General features: G+C 50.8%; 1 protein-coding gene across 4 annotated transcripts; it reads left to right on the forward strand.

Annotated features, from left to right (window-relative positions):
• The first annotated feature begins 1,651 nt into the window (after nt 1-1,651).
• Nucleotides 1,652-19,937, forward strand: CCDC61 (coiled-coil domain containing 61). 4 transcript variants are annotated; one of them, XM_057533261.1, is made up of 14 exons: nt 1,652-1,702; nt 8,934-9,092; nt 9,345-9,427; nt 12,977-13,134; nt 13,717-13,878; nt 16,647-16,857; nt 16,947-17,029; nt 17,711-17,880; nt 17,999-18,074; nt 18,407-18,549; nt 18,639-18,717; nt 18,894-18,948; nt 19,447-19,525; nt 19,640-19,935. In XM_057533261.1, the coding sequence occupies exons 2-14, from the start codon at nt 8,945-8,947 to the stop codon at nt 19,735-19,737; spliced, it is 1,545 nt and encodes a 514-aa protein (XP_057389244.1). In that variant the 5' UTR covers nt 1,652-1,702; nt 8,934-8,944; the 3' UTR covers nt 19,738-19,935. The 4 variants fall into 4 exon arrangements, with proteins under 4 accessions (XP_057389244.1, XP_057389243.1, XP_057389242.1 ...); XM_057533260.1 differs by lacking the exon at nt 1,652-1,702 and adding an exon at nt 5,257-5,466 and having other exon boundaries at nt 19,450-19,525; nt 19,640-19,936; XM_057533259.1 differs by lacking the exon at nt 1,652-1,702 and adding an exon at nt 5,260-5,466.
• Nucleotides 19,938-20,344: the final 407 nt, after the last annotated feature.

Consider the following 20,344-nt stretch of genomic DNA (forward strand, 5'->3'; position numbering starts at 1 on the left):
ATGATGACAGGTATTCAGAGTGGATTTATAGTAAAGCTCACCTAAGCTTCAGGGCCCCTGATTTGCATAGGCCCTTCCACGGCCCTAGCAAGGTGTTCCTATGGGCTGATGTTTTTTTAAAATTCACAAAAGGAAGGTATTTAAAATGCAGCTGGTTAAGACCACTGGTTTTTCCCAGTTCTATGTCCCCCTGTTGCATTTCTCTCTACCACGGGTGGGGCTGGAGTCACCTTGGTTACTGGTGGGATCTAGGTGAGGGGAAGGTGAGTTGAGGATACATTCAGGTTGGGTTTCATGGGATGTTTTGATGTGGTTCATAGACACTTTCAGCTGTACTTACATTACCCAACTAGTTGTCCTGGTGTCTGGAATGGCTTCCAGAATAATCTTATTGTCCAAGGTGCTAACTCACTAGTTACAAGGCCAGTCTGTTGTGGTATGAATGGTCCTCTAGTGGTCTACTCCAGAAGCACCTGCATAATGAAAGGGAGTCAAGAATTAAAAGGACTGAGCTAGAAGCTAGTCTGTGGAAACATTTTCCAAAACATGTAGCTTACATGAGTTAAACTTTATGAAAGTTTTCACAAATTTCCAAAAAACTTAGATGACATCACCAATACTGACTTGTGAAGCTGAACTTTTTCTAAATGATAATGACTAAAAAAAGTTCCATCAAGTATGCTAGAGGAAAGATAATTTACTTTTCTCTTCTCTCTGCAGATCAGGATATTATGAAATAAGTATAAGCAGCCAAAAAAGTAGGAAACATACCACACAGGTGTGTCAGGTAGTAAGTTAATAAAAACACTACCTTATCTTTGGGGATTTTGCAGTGTTTGTGGTATTTGTCAGCTCTTTTAAATATGTACCATTTAAAAGTAACAATAAGAATATTAAAAGTACAATAACAATTATTTCATATTTAAGTAAATTTTCATGTTCATACCCAGTTTTGTGTTAATGATTTTGTATTCCTTTTCTTAAAGAACGCTCCCCTCCCCTACTCCCCCATCAAATTCTGTAAGCTGTATTGTCCCTATTGATAAGCCAAAATAGGGATAGTTTTCAAGCTGTGTGATCCTGGGCCAGTGGCGGTACCTCTCTGAGCCTGTTTCCTTAGTGGCAAAATGAGGATCATAATAGCCCCTACACTGCATGGTTACTGCTAACTATCAATAAGCCAAGGCCTGCAAACTGCTAAGTGCAGGCTTGGAACGCACTGAACGATGATAAATCTCAACCAGTCTTTAGGAACGTTTCCGCAGCTGCTGTACCCGCGGCCAAGACCTTCCTCTGCGCAGGCGCGTCGGACAGTCTTCTCCAGCCAGCCCCTCCGCGTGGGCGTGGCCTGCTCTGCCGCAGGGGTTATGGGCGGAGTCAAAGAGCTACTTCCGGGATTTCCTCCGCTCTCAGAGGAACAACCTTCTTTGTGTGACTGGCAGTAGTTACCGGCCAGTAGTGATTGGAGAGGAGACTGACGACCCAACCCATTTCGGAACCTCTCTTCAGAGTTGGCCAATTGCAAGCGTTGGGGGGCGGGTTCTTCTCTGGGGCGGGCTATAGTGACGGGCGTCTGTTTTGACTAATGGGAACTTGGCTGCGCGTAAGCCAGTACCAATCAGAAGCGAGAAGGCCGGATCCTGGGGCGGGGCTGGAGCTTCGGCAGTTGAACCGCTCGCGAGGAGGGGTGTCCGTGGAGAAGGTGAGAGGCGGCGAGAGTAGTTGGTGCGCGGGCTGGGGTAGCTATCCTGGGGGGAGGGGATGCTCTGGGGGGAGAGTGGACTGGGCAGGCAGCAGAACTGGCAGTGTGAGAATCGGGAGGGGTTGCCCTTTAACACGGGTAGAGTTGTGAGGCAGAGGGCGGTATGTGAGTCGGGGGGTGTTTTCTGTTTCGCAGGAGGCTCTTTAAAGGGGGAAGTGTGTAAAGTAGGAGACAGGAGATGGTAAAATATAGAAATGTCCTTGTAAGATAGCCTTGCGATTTAATGGGAGGTTTTAAGGCAGAGGGTTATAGAGCATTGTGGGGTGGTGGAAGTCCCTGCCATCAGTTAAAGCTTTGATTTGGGTGGAGGGCAGGTGAAGAACAATATTGAGTGAGAACTCCAGGGATGAGGGTGTGCTTTGACGAGGTGTGAAAGCTTATGATACACGTAGCGTTTACTGAGGGCTTACTATGTGCCAGGCACCTACCAAGTGTTTTATGTGAATTAACTCTTAAACTTCTTAACCCTACCGGTGGCTAAGAGTGTGGGCTCTGGCGTTGGGTTGCCTGAGTGTGAATGCTGGCTTTGCCACTGGCCCTGCCACTGGGTGAGTTGTTTAAGCCTCTGTGCCTCAGCTTCATCATCAGTAGAATGACCTCCTCTCTTCTCAGTATGTACCATTCACCTTGTGGCCTCACCCAGTCTCTTGGCTTCATATGCTCTTTATGTAATGATATTTCCAAGTGTCTATCTCCAGTCGGGATCTCTACTCTGAACTCAAGACTCATATGTCCAATGGCTGGCTCTTCTCTACTTGGAAGTCCAGCTGACATACAGACTTCAAAAACTTGCCCCAAACTAAACTTGGCGTTTTCCCCCTTCAACCTCCAAACCCAGTTGATGGCAGTCCCATCCTTCCAGGTACTCAGGACAGAAATCTTGGAGTTGTCGTTCACTCCTCCCTGTTCTTTCACCCACGTACTGTCTGTCAATCAGCAAATCTCACAGGCCTACCTTCAAAACACATCCAGAATCCAACTGTGTCTCACCACCTCCCTTGCTACTGCTCTGGCCTAAGCCATCACCTGTCTTACCTGATCTTTTGCAGTGGGCTCCTCACTGGGTCCCCTGCCTCTGCCCTTGACCCCATGGTCAAGTTAATACAAAAGTCAGGTCATGTTGCTCCCCTGTTCAGACCCTCCCATGGCTCCCATCTCACGCAGTAGAAGTCTTTGCCAAGCCTACAAGGCCCCACCTGATCCAGCACCCCCTCCTCCCGGCTATCAGATCCCACCAATCCCACTTGTTCACTCTGCTTCAGCCACCCTGGCCCCCTTGCTGTCCCTCAAACATAGCAAAGACATCCCCACGTGGGGAGTGTACTTGCTGTCCCTTCTGTCTGCATTGAGTTCCCCCACATGCCTTCGTGGCATCTCCTTCAGGTCTCTGTTCAAATGTCAACTCCACAGACAGGCCCTCGCTGACCACCCAAACTAAAATAGCTCCTGCCACCCTCTGGCCCTTCACCACCTGGCTTTACTTTTCTTCATAAGGTTTACCACTACCTGACATATGTTAGTGTTTGTTTATATACACTGGGCTTCTTAGACGCCCCTCACTAGAGTGTTGGCTCCAAGTGGATCTAGAACTGAGCACCTAGAAATGCACATAGTGCTTAAAAAGGTGTTAGTTGTACTGTTCCACCATTACCACCATTTCTTGGGGGGTCTCCCTGTGATATAGGGCAGGGTTGTTGAGCTGGGAGGGTGTTGGGGTCTAGATGGGATCATAAACTGGGCAGATTGTGGTGGCCAAGGGCAGAAGATCTCAGCTCTAGTTCGTGCTGGGGGAGCTTGTAGGAAATGCAGATTCCTGGGCACACCTCCAGAAATTCTGCTTCTGTGGGTTTGGGACCAGGCCCAGGATGCTGCATTGTCATCAAGCTCCCGTGTTGATGCTGAAGGTCTGCGGCCCTCACTTTGAAAAACAGGTCGGTTCAGAGCTTGGGCTGGAACTCTCATCATTCAACTCCTTTTCTGTGGCTGGCCCAGTGCTAGGCCATGTTGGGGACTCTGCAGTGATCGAGGCAGCCCTTTACCCAGCCTGGGAGTCAGGGAGGGCTTCCTGCAGGAGGAGACATTGGAGCTGAGACCTGGAGGATGACAAGGAGTGAGCTGAGAGGAGAAGACCTTGCTTGTATCTCCAGTGCCTTGAACCCCGCCTCCTGGCATCGACCATTAATTCACAAGCAGCCCCCAATCTGTGCCAGGCCCAGGGTGCTGAAGATACAAGAACGATCAAAATGGCTGTGCCCTCATGAACTTCTGGTCTGGCAACTAATCATCAGCTAGTTGCACAGATGGTAACAGCTGACCAAGTGCCAGGCACTGTTTGAAGCACCTTGTATGTACTGACTAATTCAATCCCCACAATAATCCTATGTGAGGTGGGAACTCTTATTATCCCCGGTTTACTGATGGGGAAAGGCCCAGAGAGGGTAAATGCCTTGCCGGGGGTCACATTGTGGGTTAGGATCTGAACCCAGGAGTTCCCAGCCTGCAGCGTGTACCGTGCTTAAGGTGTGAGGCCACATTTGGATTTGTGCTCTGGAAGGGAAAGGAGCAGAGAGTTATGGCAGGAAAAGGAAGGTAGTCAGGGAAAGGCAGCTGAGTAAGGAGTAGGGGGATGAATGTGCCAGTCCCTCACTGCAGGATTCAAGGCAAGATGCTTCATCCTCTGTAAAATGGGGGATGGTTACAATACCTACCAGAGAGCAGAATTAAGGGTGAGTCACTGGTTGGTAGGTGTGCATAGTCCTTATCTAAGGCAAAAAGCATTTGAGGGACAGTGGGGGAGGGTGTCTGATATCCCAGGGGGTGGTGATGGGCTGCGGTGGGCACTATGGGGGTCTGGATTGTGGGGTGTCCTAAAGGGCTTTGGGGTCCATACATTCCAGGGGGATAATGTGGAAGGTTTTGATCTGGAGTGCAGGGCTAAGGGGAAGAGGGTTCCATCCAGCCCCAATTCACCCACATGGTGGGGGGCGGGGCAGTGAGCTGGGGGCTCGGAAGAGTCACTGAGGCCAGGCCACGTGTATGAATGTGAGGTGGGGTGTACGGTGTATTGGAGACTCCAGCTAGGTCATGGCTGGCGGGAATATTTGGTGTGGGGCATGGTGGTAGCAGATGGTGGGAAAACAACCATCGGGTAGGGGCTGCCAGGGCCAGTGATTTACCCATGTCTGGTGTGGGACATGGTGATGTGGACTTGTTTGGGGGGAGCCCAGCGGGGAGGACTGTCAACTCCGGTCCTGGGGTGAGGGCTGTGAAATCTGAAATATCCGGGGAGCATAATTTGGGAGGAGGAGCCAGGGGCGGTGATGTCACACTGGAAATGGAGGGGGGGGTCACCTTAGTGAAAGATGAGAGGGCTGGGGGTTGGAAAACTGAGTGTGTGTGCACGCGCGTGTGCACTGAAGCCATGATGTCATAAGGCCGGAGAAATGGTGTCAGGTGTGTGGACCAGAGTGGGGCGCTGGGGAGTCCACCCGGAGCGCACTAGGTGGAAGTGCTGACGTCGCGGGTTGGCAGGGGCGGGGCCTCAAGGGCACAGCACCCCGGCTGGGTTGCGGAGGTCCCTAAGCTGAGGCGAAGAGGAGCTGGGAGAGACGTGCGACTGGAACAAAACCAGCGACCAGGATGGGCCACTGGTCGGCAGTCACAGACCACTGGTTGGAGTCACAGAGCAAGGATGGAGGATGCAGGTAGAAGGACAGGGTCGGCAGTGGGGGCAGGGTGGGGCATGAAGGAGGAAGGGAGTGACTAGGTGCCTGGAGAATCCCAGAACTGGGGGGGCGGGGAGGGGGGTTTCAAGGAGGGCTCTCCGAAGGGAAGAGAAGTGGAAAATGGTGGAGTGGAGGTGCAGGGAGTTTACATAGAATGTGAGAGGGAACAGAATCCAGATGAAATACGAGGGTTACAGAATACAGGCTGAAAAATGGGGTGTGTGTGGAGTAGAACCTTGGGCAAATATGCAGACAGAATCCAGGCGGAATAGTGTGTGTGTTGGGGGGGACGGGACAAAATTCAAGTAGAATATGGGGGGAACCCCAGTAGAACATGGGGGACTGGGAGAAGGGGAGTGGCAAGAATCTCGAGGCCATCTAGGGAATGAGTGATGGGGAGCTGGGGTCAGGAAGGGAGAGTCGAGCTGGCTGGGGAGTGTGGGATTTATTCTGTCTAGAAGAGAGGATGGAGGGAGGGGAGCGGGCGCAGTTTGTGCAGGTGAGGAGGCAGGTAGGCGTAAGCGGAGAGTTGAATTCGGGCAGAATATTCAGGGGCTTACTATCTGGAGACTGAGGTGGCGGCTGTGTCATCAGGGCAGTGGGATGCAGAAAGGCCCTGTTATCTAGTGAAGGGCTATGAATGGGGGGCTTATGTGGGGGAGTGGGGAAGGAGGAGGGCAGGGCCGGGTTGGCAGCGGGGATGAGGTGGGGCGGGTCCCCTTCTTCCTCTGCCTCCTCGGGAGAGTTGGGTACCAAGAGTGGGGTGGTGAATGGGGCGGTTAGGCTGCGTGGCTCGTCAAGTGTTCCGCTGCTGCCTTTGGCGCCGTGGTAACCGGGACAGCGCGACCGCTGATTGGCTTGCGGGGTTTGAGGGGCGGGGTGGGCGGGCGGGGTTTAGGACACCCGGTGGGGCGGGGCCAGCGCTGCCTGGCACCCGCACTGGGGGCCAGGGGGTGAGGGATATGTTGAAATGTGTAGCTGTTTGTTTGCCCGTAGGTCAGGAATTATTAACCTCCGCCCCCGCTTCTGAAACCCCAGAGAATGAAAGTACAGTTATGAGAGTGTGAGTGGGAAAATGTTCTCCAGATTTCATCAGTCCGTCCAAAGCGCCAGGGACCGCCTCCCCCAGATAAAGTTAAGAGCTTGGGTCTAGAGGCAGAGACGTGCCTCTTAGGATGGCTGGGGCTCTGGCGATTGTCCTTGGGCATTTGAGAAAGGGAATCTGTGGATGAGCCTGGGGGGGTGGTATTCTGGGAGACCCTGAAATTACTTGCAGAGGTTATGGATCTATTCATTTATCTGGGGAGGGTTCAGAGATCTCATTAGATTCTCAAAAGCTTGAGGACTCTAAAAAGATTAAAAATCACTGACCTAGAGGGACTTCCCTGGCAGTCCAGGGGTCAAGACTCGGTGATTCTGCTGCAGGGGGTGCGGGTTCGATCCCTGGTCGGGGAACTAGGATCCTGCATGCCGTGCAGTGGCACGGTCAAAAAAAAAAAAAAAAAATCACTGCCCTAGAGATTCAGGGCTCAAAATATTAAATTTTCCAACATCAGACTTTAGGAAGGACTAAATTGGGGAAAGTGTGAGGACTAAAGGAGACAGTGGGGAGAGAAGGAGGTCAGGCACTGGAGGAGTCCCCATGATCTGGGTTGGGGGATCCCTGGGTGGCTCTGTCTTTGCAGCACCCGTGGGACTCTGCACAGGGCTCTTTTTCTCACAGAGCCACAGTTTCCCCATCTGTACACTGGGAAGGGAATGGGCTGGCCTTGTCTCTCTAGTCCCTTTCAAGCTCAGAAACAACAACAAAGTAATAATAACAAGAATAGCGATGACTGAGAGTGGGGATGAAATAGGTGAAGGGCATTAAGAGGTACAAACCTCCAGCTATAAAATAAGCCACATAATATGATCAATAATATTGGAATAACTTTGTATGGGGATAGATGGTTACTAGGTCTGTCGTGGTGATCATTTCATAATGTATGCAGATGTCAAGTCACTGTGTAGTACACCTGAAACTAACATAAGGTTATCCATCAACTATATTTCAATTAAAAAAAATGATGATGATGCCGATATGTATTGAGTGCTTGCTTGGTTCAGGCATGGCTCAATTTCACCAAGGAGTTTAACATGATTAATTCATTTAATCCTTACACCAGTCTAAGGAGATGAACGCTGTTATCCTTCTGTGGGCTTACAAAGGCCTGCAGGAACATCATCTGGCCCGTTACCTCTCTGATCTCCTCACTTTCCCCCTCTCCTTCCCTCACGCTGACCTCCTTGGCGTTTTCAGAACAAACTAGGTACATCCTGCCTTGGAATCTTTGCCTGGCTGTTCCGTCTACCTGGATCCTAATCCCCAGATATTCACCTGTCTTCCCCTCATCCCTCCTTCCAGGCCTCTGCTCAGCAGGGAGGGAGTGGCCCTTCCCTGACCACCTGAGCGAAAAGAGCAACCCCTACTCCCTAGCATTCCCTTTCCCCACTAGTTGACATTTTTATGTCTTTAACTGTTGCCACCCTCTTGAGGGTAGGGACAGAATCTGGTTTCTCATCATATCCCCAGCACCCAGGATGGTTTATGCTTTAACGATAAGGAATCTGGCTCCAAGAGAGGTTAAGTTACTTGTCCATCTAAGTGCACATAGCTGAACTTGGACACGAACCCAAGCAGCCTGGGGCTCCCATTCTGAACCAGTCCCTAGAGTTCATGCTGAGGGTGGAGGCCTACCCTCTCCTCCAGCTCCTCATGGAACTAACAGTGAGTAGTAGTCCTGTTGGCTGAGAGAAAGTATTATTGCTTACAGCGGACTAATGAAGAAGTTCAATTATTAATTCAATGTAAATGATTTAAGTTTATCATGGATAATCTGTTACCCATGCACTGGCTGTTCTCTCGACTTGGACCACTTTCCTTAGGGATAGCCACTTGGCTCGTTCCCTGACCTTCTTCAGTTCTCTGCCCAAATGTCACCTCCCCAGGAAGGCCTGCCCTTGACCCTCTATTTAAAATCTCTGCCCAGCCTGATCTCAATACTCTGTCTCCCTTTACAGCTTGACTTTTCTCCACAAATGTTTAAATAAATGAATAAATAATACATATATAATGAGTATAAGGATTAATAAATTAATAATCAATAGTATTAATCTTGATCCTCTTATTGGAAATCATATATTCTATTAACCAGCGTGTATTGGACATAGTAACATGCAGGACACAATTCCAAGTGCTTTTATGTGTATTGTCCAATTTAGCTCTCATGACAGCTCTATGAGGTAGGTGCAATTACTGTACCCATTTTCCAGATGAGGAAATTGAGGCACAGAGAGGCAAAGTCTCTTTGCTAAGGTGGTACATGGTGGAACCAGGATTCTGGCCTTCCAGCTCCTGAGTCTGGGCTCTCAGCCCCTCTGGGTCTCTGTCTCATTCCCCTCTCCAGTGACACTGGCCATGGACCAGCCAGCTGGCCTGCAGGTGGACTACGTCTTCCGGGGTGTGGAGCATGCCGTGCGGGTGATGGTGTCTGGGCAGGTGCTAGAGCTGGAGGTGGAGGACCGGATGACGGCCGACCAGTGGCGGGCCGAGTTCGATGCCAGCTGTGAGTGTGCCTGCCTGGGTGGGCTCACTTGTCCTTCCCTGGGATCAGCTTCTCCCAGAAGATAAGGCCAATCAGGATCCTGTCCACCTGCCTCTTCTACCTGACTAGAAGCTCTCTAAGCTGGGGAGGGGGTGTAGGGCTCATCCCTTGGGCCAGAGGCACTGGTGTTGGGGAAAGGTGGAAAGCTTGGGTGCATTGCCCTTGGGCTGGGCAAGTGGTCAGACCTCAGGAAGGACTTTTCTCCCTACCTAGTCATCGAAGATTTGACTCACAAGACAGGGAACTTCAAACAGTTCAACATCTTCTGTAACATGCTGGAGTCGGCCCTCACCCAGGTAGGGGCCAGGGTTAGGGGCTGGGGGAGCTGTCTGTTCCCTGGGTCTCTGGGAGGGTAGATGCCCACCTGATGTATGCAAGACCCTCTACCTTCTCTTTCATTGAAGGAACAGGGCTATCATTTTCTTTTCTTCTTTCCCAAATGTAAATGGTTTATTCTGGTTGTAATTCTAATGATAGTGATTATCATGGAGAAAATTCAAGTCACAGAGAAATGTAAAGAAGAAAGTAAAAGTCACTCCATTCCCAATACTCACTCCTAGTAATATATTGTTAATATATATATATTTTTGGCCGCACTGCCTGGCATGTGGGATCTTAGTACCCCAACCAGGGATCAAACCCGCACCCCCTGCATTGGAAGGCGGAGTCTTAACCACTGGACCCCTGGGGAAGTCCCTTTTATTAATATTTTGATGAAAATCACTCCAGCCATTTCTCCATTTCTGTATTCACTTGTGAACGTGTGTGTATTTGCAGATCTATAATTTTATATAGTTGATATATCTCCCAAGGTATTCTGTAGCCTTTTAAAAGATTCAACAATAATTCATACATTCATTTCATTTACTGAGCATCTGTTGTGTGCCAGGCACTGGAATACAGCAGTAAACAAAAGAGACAAAATTCCTGCCCTCACGAACCTGACAGTCTAGTGGGAGAGACAGACAATTGAAAAAAATATATAATGTCAAATAGTTAAAAATATTAATAGGAAAGAAGGAAGCAGGTTGGAGCTTAGAGTGACACAGATGCTATTTAGACATTTAAAAACTGTGAACTACATTATTTCTCTGATTTCAGGTAAAATATGCACTCATAAAATTGTGATGATATTAAAGTAATGTGTGACTTAGAAAGTAAGAGTCTAAATTCCGTTTCTATCCCCCACCTCAGACTGTTAACATTTTGGTATCTATAGGCAGTATAGCATAATGGCCAAGATCATGGACTCTGAAATCAGGCATCACTACGATTTACTACTTGGGAGCCGTGAGCCAGTTACTCCATGTCTTAGTTTCCTTATCTGTAATGTGGGGATGATAGTAGTCCCCATTTCATAATGTTACGAAGATTAAATGAATTACATGTAAAAAGCTTAGAATAGTGCCTGGCTCATAATAAGTGCTATACAGGTATTGTCTATTTTTATTATTATTACAACTTTTGAGTTTGTCATCCTTGTTAGTGGTTGCTTAGTATGCCAGTGTACCCATGCATCATGATTTATTTAACCCAGTGGTTCTCAAGCTTTTTGGTCCCAGCGTGGATGGACCTAGAGAGTGTCATACAGAGTGAAGTAAGTCAGAAAGAGAAAAGCAAATATCATATAATAAGGCATATATGTGGAATCTAGAAAAATGGTATAGATGTTCTTATTTGCAAAGCAGAAATAGAGACACAGACGTAGAGAACAAATGTATGGATACCAAGGGGGAAAGGGGTGGGGTGGGAGGAATTGGGAGACTGGGATTGACACATACACACTATTGATACTATGTATAAAATAGACAACTGATGGGGACATACTGTATAGCACAGGGACCTCTACCTAATGCACTGTGGTAACCTAAATGGGAGGGAAGTCCGAAAGGGAGGGGATACCGGTATGTGTATGGCTGATTCATTTTGTTGTGCAGTGGAGGCTAACACAACATTGTAAAGCAACCAAACTCCAATAAAAATTAATTTTAAAAAAACCAACTTTTTGGTCTCAGGACCCCTTTATACTCTTAAAAATTACTAAGGACACCAAAGAGCTTTTGTTCATGCAGGTTTTATCTATCAATATTTGTTTGCCGTATTGTAAATTAAAACTGAGAAAAATATAAAGATATTTACAAATTCATTTAAAAATAACAATAACAAACCTGTTACTGACCTAAATAACCTTTTTATGAAAAATATTTTCAAAACCAAAATTATGTAGTAAGAAATATAGTGTTGTTGTTGTTTTTTTTAACATTTTTGCAAATCTCTTTAATGTCCGGCTTAATAGAAAACTACTAGATTCTCATGTGCTTCTGCAGTCTGTCATGATATGTCCTGATTGACGTACATGCAGAAAAATCTGTCCCAGGAAGATATATAGCTGAAAAAGGGAGTCCTTTAATAGCTTTTTCAGATAATTGTGCATATCCTCTTTTGCCAGCGCATTAAAACTGGACATGTGGTAGTTTCTTAAAGGTTTATCGTAGTGTGGAATCTGAGACCATACCGGTGAACTTTTCCTATTCTGTGACATTAAAATCTACTGGTGTATCTTTACTTTGCAGGGATCTTTTACCCATTTTCTAACATCATGCGTTTGTAGCATCATTTGTAACATCATGCATTGGTCATTTGGAAAATATTGGTTCACGGAGTTGTGCAAATCTTCCAAATGTTGACACATTTCATTATACAATATCAGGAAGTCATATTTGTTAATATCCTCACTGATCTGTCCAGGAAAGCCTATCCACACTGAGAAGCTGTCAAGCACACAGTGGCAGATACAGGTTTTCCAAAATTCTAATTTTCACTTTAAAGTTTGAATTTTATTGTTGGCAACAAATACTGTTAGCTGTATTATTTTGAAGTGACAGGCTCGCTTTGTTCATTTTTGAGAAAATGCTTGCCAAACATTGAAGACTGAATAACCGTAGTTTTTGTCTGTCATTACCTTTTCAAGTAAAAATAGCATTCCATGAAAAAGTGGCTAATTTAGCTCAAAATTCAATCACACAAGTGCTTTTCCTAGAAAATGTCGTACCTTGATATGCAGCCGAATGTGAACTTTCCATTTTGTCACACACAGTAGTAAAAATCTGTGCACTCAAGGGTCAAGAGTCAAAAAAATTAATTATTTGGGGCTCCCTGGCGGTCCAGTGGTTAAGACTCCACGCTTCCACCGCCCGGGGTGCAGATTCGATCCCTGGTCAGGGAACTAAGATCCTGCAAGCTGCGCAGTGCGGCCCCCCAAAAATTAATAATTTTTACAGGTTTATCAAGGACATTCCTAGGTTTCATTTTCTGTGTTTTTATCTATTTATTTATTTGTGTGTTTCTCCCTCCTTCCCATCCCCCTGCGGAGACTGCGTGGCAGTGGAATATACAACGGTTACTAGTGCATTTGATGCCCCTGGCTTGCTTTCTGCTAATGGGCACCAGCAGTTTTACCCACCATGACTTTTGCACCATCAGTGCAAATGTCAACACAGCAAAAAAGTCAGATGACATCTTAGTATTATTATGCAAGGTGTTTTGACCCCATGGACTCCTCTGAAAGGGTCTTGGGGACTCCCGGGGGTCTGTGGACAGTACTTGGAAGCCACAGCACTAAGCTGTCTCCTATGGCTGAGCATTTAGGTTCTTTTCAGTTTCTCCCTCTGATGATGTCCTGTGGCAGCCCCTCATGGGGCAGGGCCATCTTCATCACCAGCCTCAGTGTGGAAAAGCCCAGCTAGCCCAAAGAATGAATGGGGCGTGGCCCAGGTGTGTGGGTTGTGTGCTCTGGGTATGGCCACGTTGGGTCTTTTGGCAGCTCCTCCCATTCTCTCCAACAGAGCAGTGAGTCGGTTACCCTTGACCTGCTGACCTACACAGATCTGGAGTCCCTGCGGAACCGAAAGATGGGGGGCCGCCCAGGCCCCTTGGCCTCGAGATCGGCCCAGCTCAACTCCAAGCGCTACCTGATCCTCATCTACTCTGTGGAGTTTGACAGGTGAGTACAAGTATACCCATCAGGCTGGTAGCTGGTGGTCAGGTGGGAGAGGATGTGGATAGAACTTAGGGACCCCTGGTACCCAGGGCTAGGTGGGGATGTTGCTTAAGCTTAGCCTTTGGAATCTTCAGTGTTGAGGGTTATATCATTTATTATTGTGTTTGGCTACAAGTATCAGGATAACCATTATCAGTGCCTTAAACAATAGTTTATCACATAACGAGATGTCTAGGTAGATGGCTGCTACTCAACAGTTTTGTTAGGGACTCAGGCTCCTTCTCTTTTTGTTTTTGTTCTTCTTTTCCTCGTCCTTAATGTGTTGGCTTTTTGACTGCATCCTTATCTCTTCATGGTCACAAAATGGCTGCTGGTTCTCCAGGCATTGCATCTATATCAAAGCAGGAGGAAATGGAACAGGGCTGTGCTTGTTAATTGCATCAGCTGTTTTTATCAGGAAACCAAAAGTGTTCCCAGAAGACTCCCAATCAATTTCCTGTAGTATTTGGCCAGAAATGGTCACATGTCCTTTCCTGGGTGGATTCTTGGCCTCTGAGATGCCATGATTCTAATCCTCCTTCTCAGGATTCACTACCCGCTGCCCCTCCCGTACCAGGGCAAACCAGACCCTGTGGTCCTGCGGGGCATCATTCGCTCACTAAAGGAGGAGCTGAGCCGCCTTCGAGGGCTGGATGGCCAGGACACTCGGGACAGCCGGGAAACTGAGATCTGGCATCTGCGGGAGCAGTAAGTCTGGGGGTGGGGGTGGGCGGTTGGGGCTGGGGGGGTCACATCCCATCATGCACTGCGGGACCCAATGCTTAGTACTGTTGGAAGGACAGCCATCCCTCATTCCCCAAATACTTATTCTGAGCCCCTCCTCTGTGCCCACCATGTGTTAATGGTGCTGGGGACACAGCAATGACTGAGATAATTCTGGCCCTGTCCTCTCCTGGGGCTCCCAGTCCAGTGCGGAGACAGATGTGTCTGCAGACAGTGAAGATTCACCATGGATGGGGCTGAGGGGGTCCAGAGGGAGACCTGACCCTGCCTGGGAAGGGAGGGGTGTTCCAGGCAAAGGGAACAGCATGTGCAAAGACAGGGTGCGAGGCAGGGCTCTATTCAGTTGAATCCACCTTCACCAAGCGCCTCTCTTGTGCTGGCCTCTTCCCTGCCCATGGTGTAGTGCCAGCACAGGGGGCAGAGAGACATTGATCACATACCCACCCGAGTATATTGCAAATGGAGGTGGGGTTAGGCAGGAAAGGGAGCCTGTGTTATGGGGGGCTGTGACAGGAACCTGATGGGCATGTTTACCGAGTGCCTGCTGTGTGCTGAGGGCTGTGGAGGGGCTGACTGGGACTTGGTCTCCATCTGGTGGGGGCCTCACTCACTGGGGAGGGCTAATACTATTTTTAGTAGTAGTAGTAATAATAATACCAGTAGCTATTGTTTATCGAGCATTTAATTGTGTGCCAGGGACTCTGTTCAGTGCTGTATGATTTAACTGATTTAATCCTCCCGAAGTAGGCACTACTATCGTCCCCATTTTATAGAGGAGGAAACTGAGGCCCAGAGAGGTTAGAGAATTTGCCCCAGGTTACACAGTGAAGTAATATGGCCTGGCTAGACCTTGAATCCAGGCAATCAGCCCAAGCCACCTTTGGTTCCTCAGCCACTGTGCACTGCTGGCAGCTGCTAGCCCAGGACTGAGCGCTCAGTGCTGACTGGGAGGACCAGACCTCTCCCCTACCAGAAATGCAAGCTCATGGGGCTTGGAGAACCTTGTGAGTCTTCCTGGTGCGTGTGCATGTGTTTCCCAGGATGGCCACAAGGTGGCGTCATCTGCCCTGAGATCCACAACTGGACAATTGGTTCTTACCTTTCTCTTCCCAGCTTGGAGTTAGGGAGTTTGGGAAGACTCCAAGATTCATTCATTCAGTCATCCAACATTTACTGAGTTCCTACGGTGTGCCAGGCACACTGCCTGGCCCTACCGATGTTTACCGAGCCATCACTCAGTGCCAGACACAGTCTAAGTGCTCTTTATAGATTCCTACAACCTTATCAGTAGGTGTTATTATTATCGTCCCACTTCACAGAGATGTGAAGTGAAACTGCCCCAGGTCACACAGCTTGTAAGAAGTGGAATAGAGTTGGATGCCATCAGCCTGGCCACAGAGCCCGGGTTCCTACACAGTGACCAGACAGCTGGAGTGAGGATGCAGACAGAAAACAGATGATCACACTGATCAACGTCAGCTCCACCATGATTGGTGCTGGGAAGGAAACGTACAGAGAGCCAGGAGAGGAGAGAATAGAGGGACATGACAGCCTGGCTGGGAGGGCAGGCAGGCTTCCCCGGGGGGGATGTGATGTTTGGAGGATGAGTGGAGTGGTTCCTGCCAGGAGAAGGAGGAGAGAGGGTTCAGGAGGAGAGAATTGCGTTTGCAAAGAGCACCATGGGAGAGGGAGGTGGGAGGAGAGGAGGGGAGGGGGGAAGTCAGCTGGAAGGGACCGAATGGGGAAGCTCCTTGGAGAGTGCAGGGGAGCCACAGATTTTAAAAAATGTTTTATTGGGAAAAATTCCAAGCACGCCCAGTAGACAGTAGTATAATGCACGTGTACTTGTGCCCCAGCTTCAACGGTTATCTACATTTTGCCCATCTTGTTTGATCTATGCCCTTTCCTCTCGCCTGAGAAGCAAAGCCCAGACACCGAATCTCCTCTGTAAACACTTCAATATGTATCTTTAACATATAAGGCATTTTTGAAAAAAAACCACATAAGCACTGTTATCACATCCAACAAAATTAACAAAAATTCCTTAATGTCATCTGATACCCAGGGTGTATGTGCTGACACTTCTCTGATCATCTCACGAAAGTCTTTTTGTAATTGGCTTGTGTGAATAAGTATCCAGATATCTCTTTTAATTTATTACAGTCCCCCTTCCCCCCCTTTCTCATGCTACTTCTTTATGGAAGAAGCCTGGTTATTTGTACAGTTTCCCACAGTCTGGATTTTGTTGATTTTTTTTTTTTTTTTTTTTGGCCGCCCAGCTTGCGGGATCTTAGTTTCCAGACCGGGGATAGAACCCGTGCCCTCTGCAGTGGAAGCGCGGAGTCTTAACCACTGGACCGTCAGGGAAGTCCCTGGATTTTGTTGATTTTATCTCCATGGTTCACATAGTCCCCTGTTCTGTTTATTTCCCGCGAAGTGGTTGTTAAACCTATAGGCTAATCAGATTCAGGTTTCTGGGACAGTGCCTTCCTCGGCGGGGCTGTGTATTTGCTACTGTCAGGTGGTGTTGGGACTGATGGGTTTGGATGTTGAGAGCTGGATCCCTGTCTTATAAAGTTCCTGTCAGCTCAGCATCTCTTGATGGCTTTCATTTGCACTTCTCTAATTGCCGATCAAGAAATGGTGCGTGCCCACCCGCGTGGAGGGGTGAGGACTATGGCACCATGCCCCTCACCCCGCCCCAGCGTTCGCTTTCTGCCTCCTCCTCCCAGGGTGTCGCGCTTGGCGGCTGAGAAGCGCGAGCTGGAGGCCCAGCTGGGCAGATCGCACGAGGAGGCGCTGGCCGGGCGGGCGGCGCGCCAGGAGGTCGAGGCGCTGCGCGGGCTCGTGCGCGGCCTGGAGCTGGAGCTGCGGCAGGAGCGCGGCCTCGGGCACCGCGGGTCCGGCCGCCGAAGCCAGGATTGCCGCCGCCTGGCCAAGGAGGTGAGGGGGCGGGGCGGCCGGCTGGGCGCCGGCGGGTCCCGGACTTTGGCTTCAGTCTTGACCTCTACGCCCCTCTTCCCTCCCGGCAGCTAGAGGAGGTGAAGGCATCGGAGCGGAGCCTGCGTGCCCGGCTGAAGACGCTGAACACTGAGCTGGCCATGTACAAGAGGGGGTGAGGGGCGCGGCCCGGGGTGGGTGGGGCCTTGGAGCTGTGGACCCCGCCTGCAGGTGGGCTCCGGGCGTGGTTGGGCGGGGCCTGAGTGACGGGGCGGGGCCCAGGTAGGGTGGAGAGGGCGGGTAGAGCCTGAGAGTGGGCGGGAACGGAGGGATGGGTGGGGCCTAATGAACTGCATGGGGCATAGGGAAGGACACACAGTAGTTGAAAACGATGGGCGGGGTCTGTAGAGAGATGGGCAGGCCTGAGGCGGCATTCAGGAGGTTGAACCTGGAGATAGGGACCGAAAAGGGGCGGGGTCTGCGGTCTAGTTGAGCGAAAGGGCGTGGCTAAGCAGGTGGGTATCCGAGTGATGTTTGCTGGCATGTATTGGGGTGGGTGTTGAAAAATTGGGAAGGGTTTCCAGGGAGCTGTGGGAGACCTCTGGGAGAAGGGTCTGGTGAAAGGATGTGTTAGGATGTAGGGAAGTGACAAATGGGTTTTGGGGGGGCGTGGTTTGTGGGGCTCCGATAGGGGTGGACCCTGGGAGAAGGTATCTGTGAGGATCGTGTAAGTACGTGAATGTTTAGGAGTTGATGGGGGATGGGCCTGAAGTTTCGGAGATGGTGCAGTCCGGGAAGAGGCTTGGGATAGGAGTTGTCGCCGGTGGGAAACTGACAGTGGGCTCTGTGCTCCCAGGAGACGGACTACACCGGTGGTGCCGCCCTCGGCCCGGGAAGATCGGGCTTCGACGTCTCGGGAGCGCTCCACGTCGCGTGGCCGTGGCGCTGCCCGCTCCTCATCCCGGGAGAGCGACCGCGGGGGCCGGGGTCAAGGCCGCCCTGCCCGCCCCTCGCCCTCGCCCACAGGTCTGTGACGACCCTGCCCTGCCCGTGGGAGGAGGTGGATGGGACTAGAACTGTGGAGGCGTGATCCTATGACTCCAGCCTCCTCTTCTCTCCACACCCCACCCCCACCCGGTCCTAGGTGGTCGCGTGCCCCGTTTTGACCCAACAGCCTTTGTGAAAGCCAAGGAGAAGAAGCAGAGAGCAATCAAGATGAAGTTAGCACCCATTTTCTCCTCACCTGCCCGTATCCCTGCCCCTTTACCTGACCCTCTGACCATCCATCCCCAACTCCCATCTCCATCACCTGTCATCTGCTCCATCTCTCCTCTTCCCCCTACCTGCTCCTGCTTCGCGCCTGACCTCCATCCCCTCTCCTGATCGCCAGCCTCCCCCATCCCCCCGCCCTGCTTATTTGTCTCTCCCACCCCTACCTGGTCTGTGTCTCCGCATGATTTTTCCCCATTTAGGTGTGACCCACGGGGCGGAGCGACGCCCTTTCCCGAATTAGTTGGGCGCACAGGTGGGCGTCTCCTTTCTCGTTCTCCAGGCAGCAGCAGCAGCGAAGCCGATTGGGCAGCGGAGGAAGCGGGGACGGTCCATCCGTCTCCTGGTCTCGCCAGACTCGGCCCCCCGCAGCCGTGACCGGTCGAGGAGACGCGGCTAACCGCTCCCGAAACCGCAGCTCCTCGGGTAACTGGGCTGGAGCGCGCGGGATTGACAGGCGGGCTGGGCGGGGCTGTGGCCAGTGCAAGAGGCTCACGCTCTCCTTCTCCCTCTAGTGGACAGTTTCCGCAGCCGCTACTCGTCCGCCAGCTCCTGCAGCGAGTTCGAGGATTTCTCTGAATCCCTCCCTAGAGGGTAAAACTTGGGCTGGGGGAAAGGACCGCCTCCAAACGGGTGTCTGGGGAGACTCGAAACAGTCTTTTGCGGGGAACTTGGGTGATGGAGGCTGGAGTCTTGAAACCATGGAAGAGGGCGAGGTGGGAGGTGCCACAGACCCCTCCCATTGGTCCTTGATTACTCTGTCCTCTCAGCGTTCGTCGCCGGGGGAAGCCGCCCAGCCCCACCACCTGGAGTGGGTCCAATACGGTGAGTGTCTTTCCTCAGGCTTTGGAGGAGGCAGGGGCAGCGTTAAACCACCGGGAGCTCGCTGGCCCTTTCTCCCATGATTCCATTCTAGGGGATCAGGTTGTAAAGGCGGCTCCGAAATGCCTCTGGAGGCAGTGTTTTGAGACCTTTGGATCGGAGAGGAGGATGGGGATGAGGTGGGGGCAGGAGACTCTGGTTAGGAGCACCGGCTCTGGCCTCAAATTCCCAGGTCTTGAAACCTGCCTCCCCTTCCTAGAACCTGTGTGACTCACGGTAGTTACTTAGCTTCTGTAGCTCAGTTTCTTTATCAGTTAAGTGGGGATGGTAATAGCATTCACATCTGAGGGTTCTGGTGAAGCTACAAGGAGTTTATTTTGCATATAAGTGCTCAGTAGGTGTCAACCCTTAATTTTTATGAGGTCCTTTGGTTCAGAATTGCCGGTGGGATTTGGGGGGCAGGCATAGAGGGTGCCTGACCCCCTTTCCTGCCACCCCCAGCAGCAGAAGCCTAGCCCCCTGGAACGCGGCCGCCATCAGAGACGCCTGGCTGATTCGGGGGGCTGGGTCCCCATCAAAGGTGAGCCTGGGACTCCACATCTCCCCCTCACCTGCCCCAGAGCCCGCTGGGATGCTACTGAGGGCAGGATATTGGGCCCCTCACGGACCCCCACAGCCACGCCTGCTCTCACAGAGTACAGCTCGGACCACCAGGCAGCTGACATGGCCGAAATCGACGCCCGCCTGAAGGCCTTGCAGGAATACATGAACAGACTGGACATGCGCTCGTGACCTCGGAGAGAGACTACTGCCCCTCCAATGGATTCGGATGGATTCGGCGTGAGGGGCGGGGCCGGTGTGTGCTGGCCCCGCCCAGGCCCCCCGCTCCTTCTGGTGCTCTTGGGGTCTCAGGTGTGTGAGGCCCTAATCCCTACGTCTCCCGAAGCCATTGCATTCTGGGAGGGAGGGTAAGTGTGTTTTGTAAATAAACATATGTGCCCTTGGGATCCCTCAGCCTATGACTGAAGGGTCAGGGTGGAGTGAGGAGGAATGAAGATCGGGTGGGGAGGGGGTGTAACTGGGACCTGCGTGTATTTCTGGCCATGCCTGTGACTGGGCGGCAGGTTGGAGTACAGGCTCAGAAGAAACTCCCGCAGTCTCTAAAGCAATGAGGGGGGGGACCTGAGGGGTGGGAGTGAGCAGCTTGTCGCCAGAGGAGTTCAAGCAGAGATGCTGCCCAGGATGTCTTTGGCGGTGTGGTAGAGAGGGGGTGTCTTGCCGCATGGCTCCCTGCCCGGGAGGTGAGGACCCCTGAGCTTCCGGTGGTGACATCTCCGCTGACTTGGTGCTATTCCTGTGCTCTGACCTGAGGCCTCTGGGTTCTGAGCTGTGGTGTGGC

The sequence above is a fragment of the Balaenoptera acutorostrata genome, chromosome 19, assembly GCF_949987535.1.
Source record: "Balaenoptera acutorostrata chromosome 19, mBalAcu1.1, whole genome shotgun sequence".
Lineage (NCBI taxonomy): Eukaryota > Metazoa > Chordata > Mammalia > Artiodactyla > Balaenopteridae > Balaenoptera > Balaenoptera acutorostrata.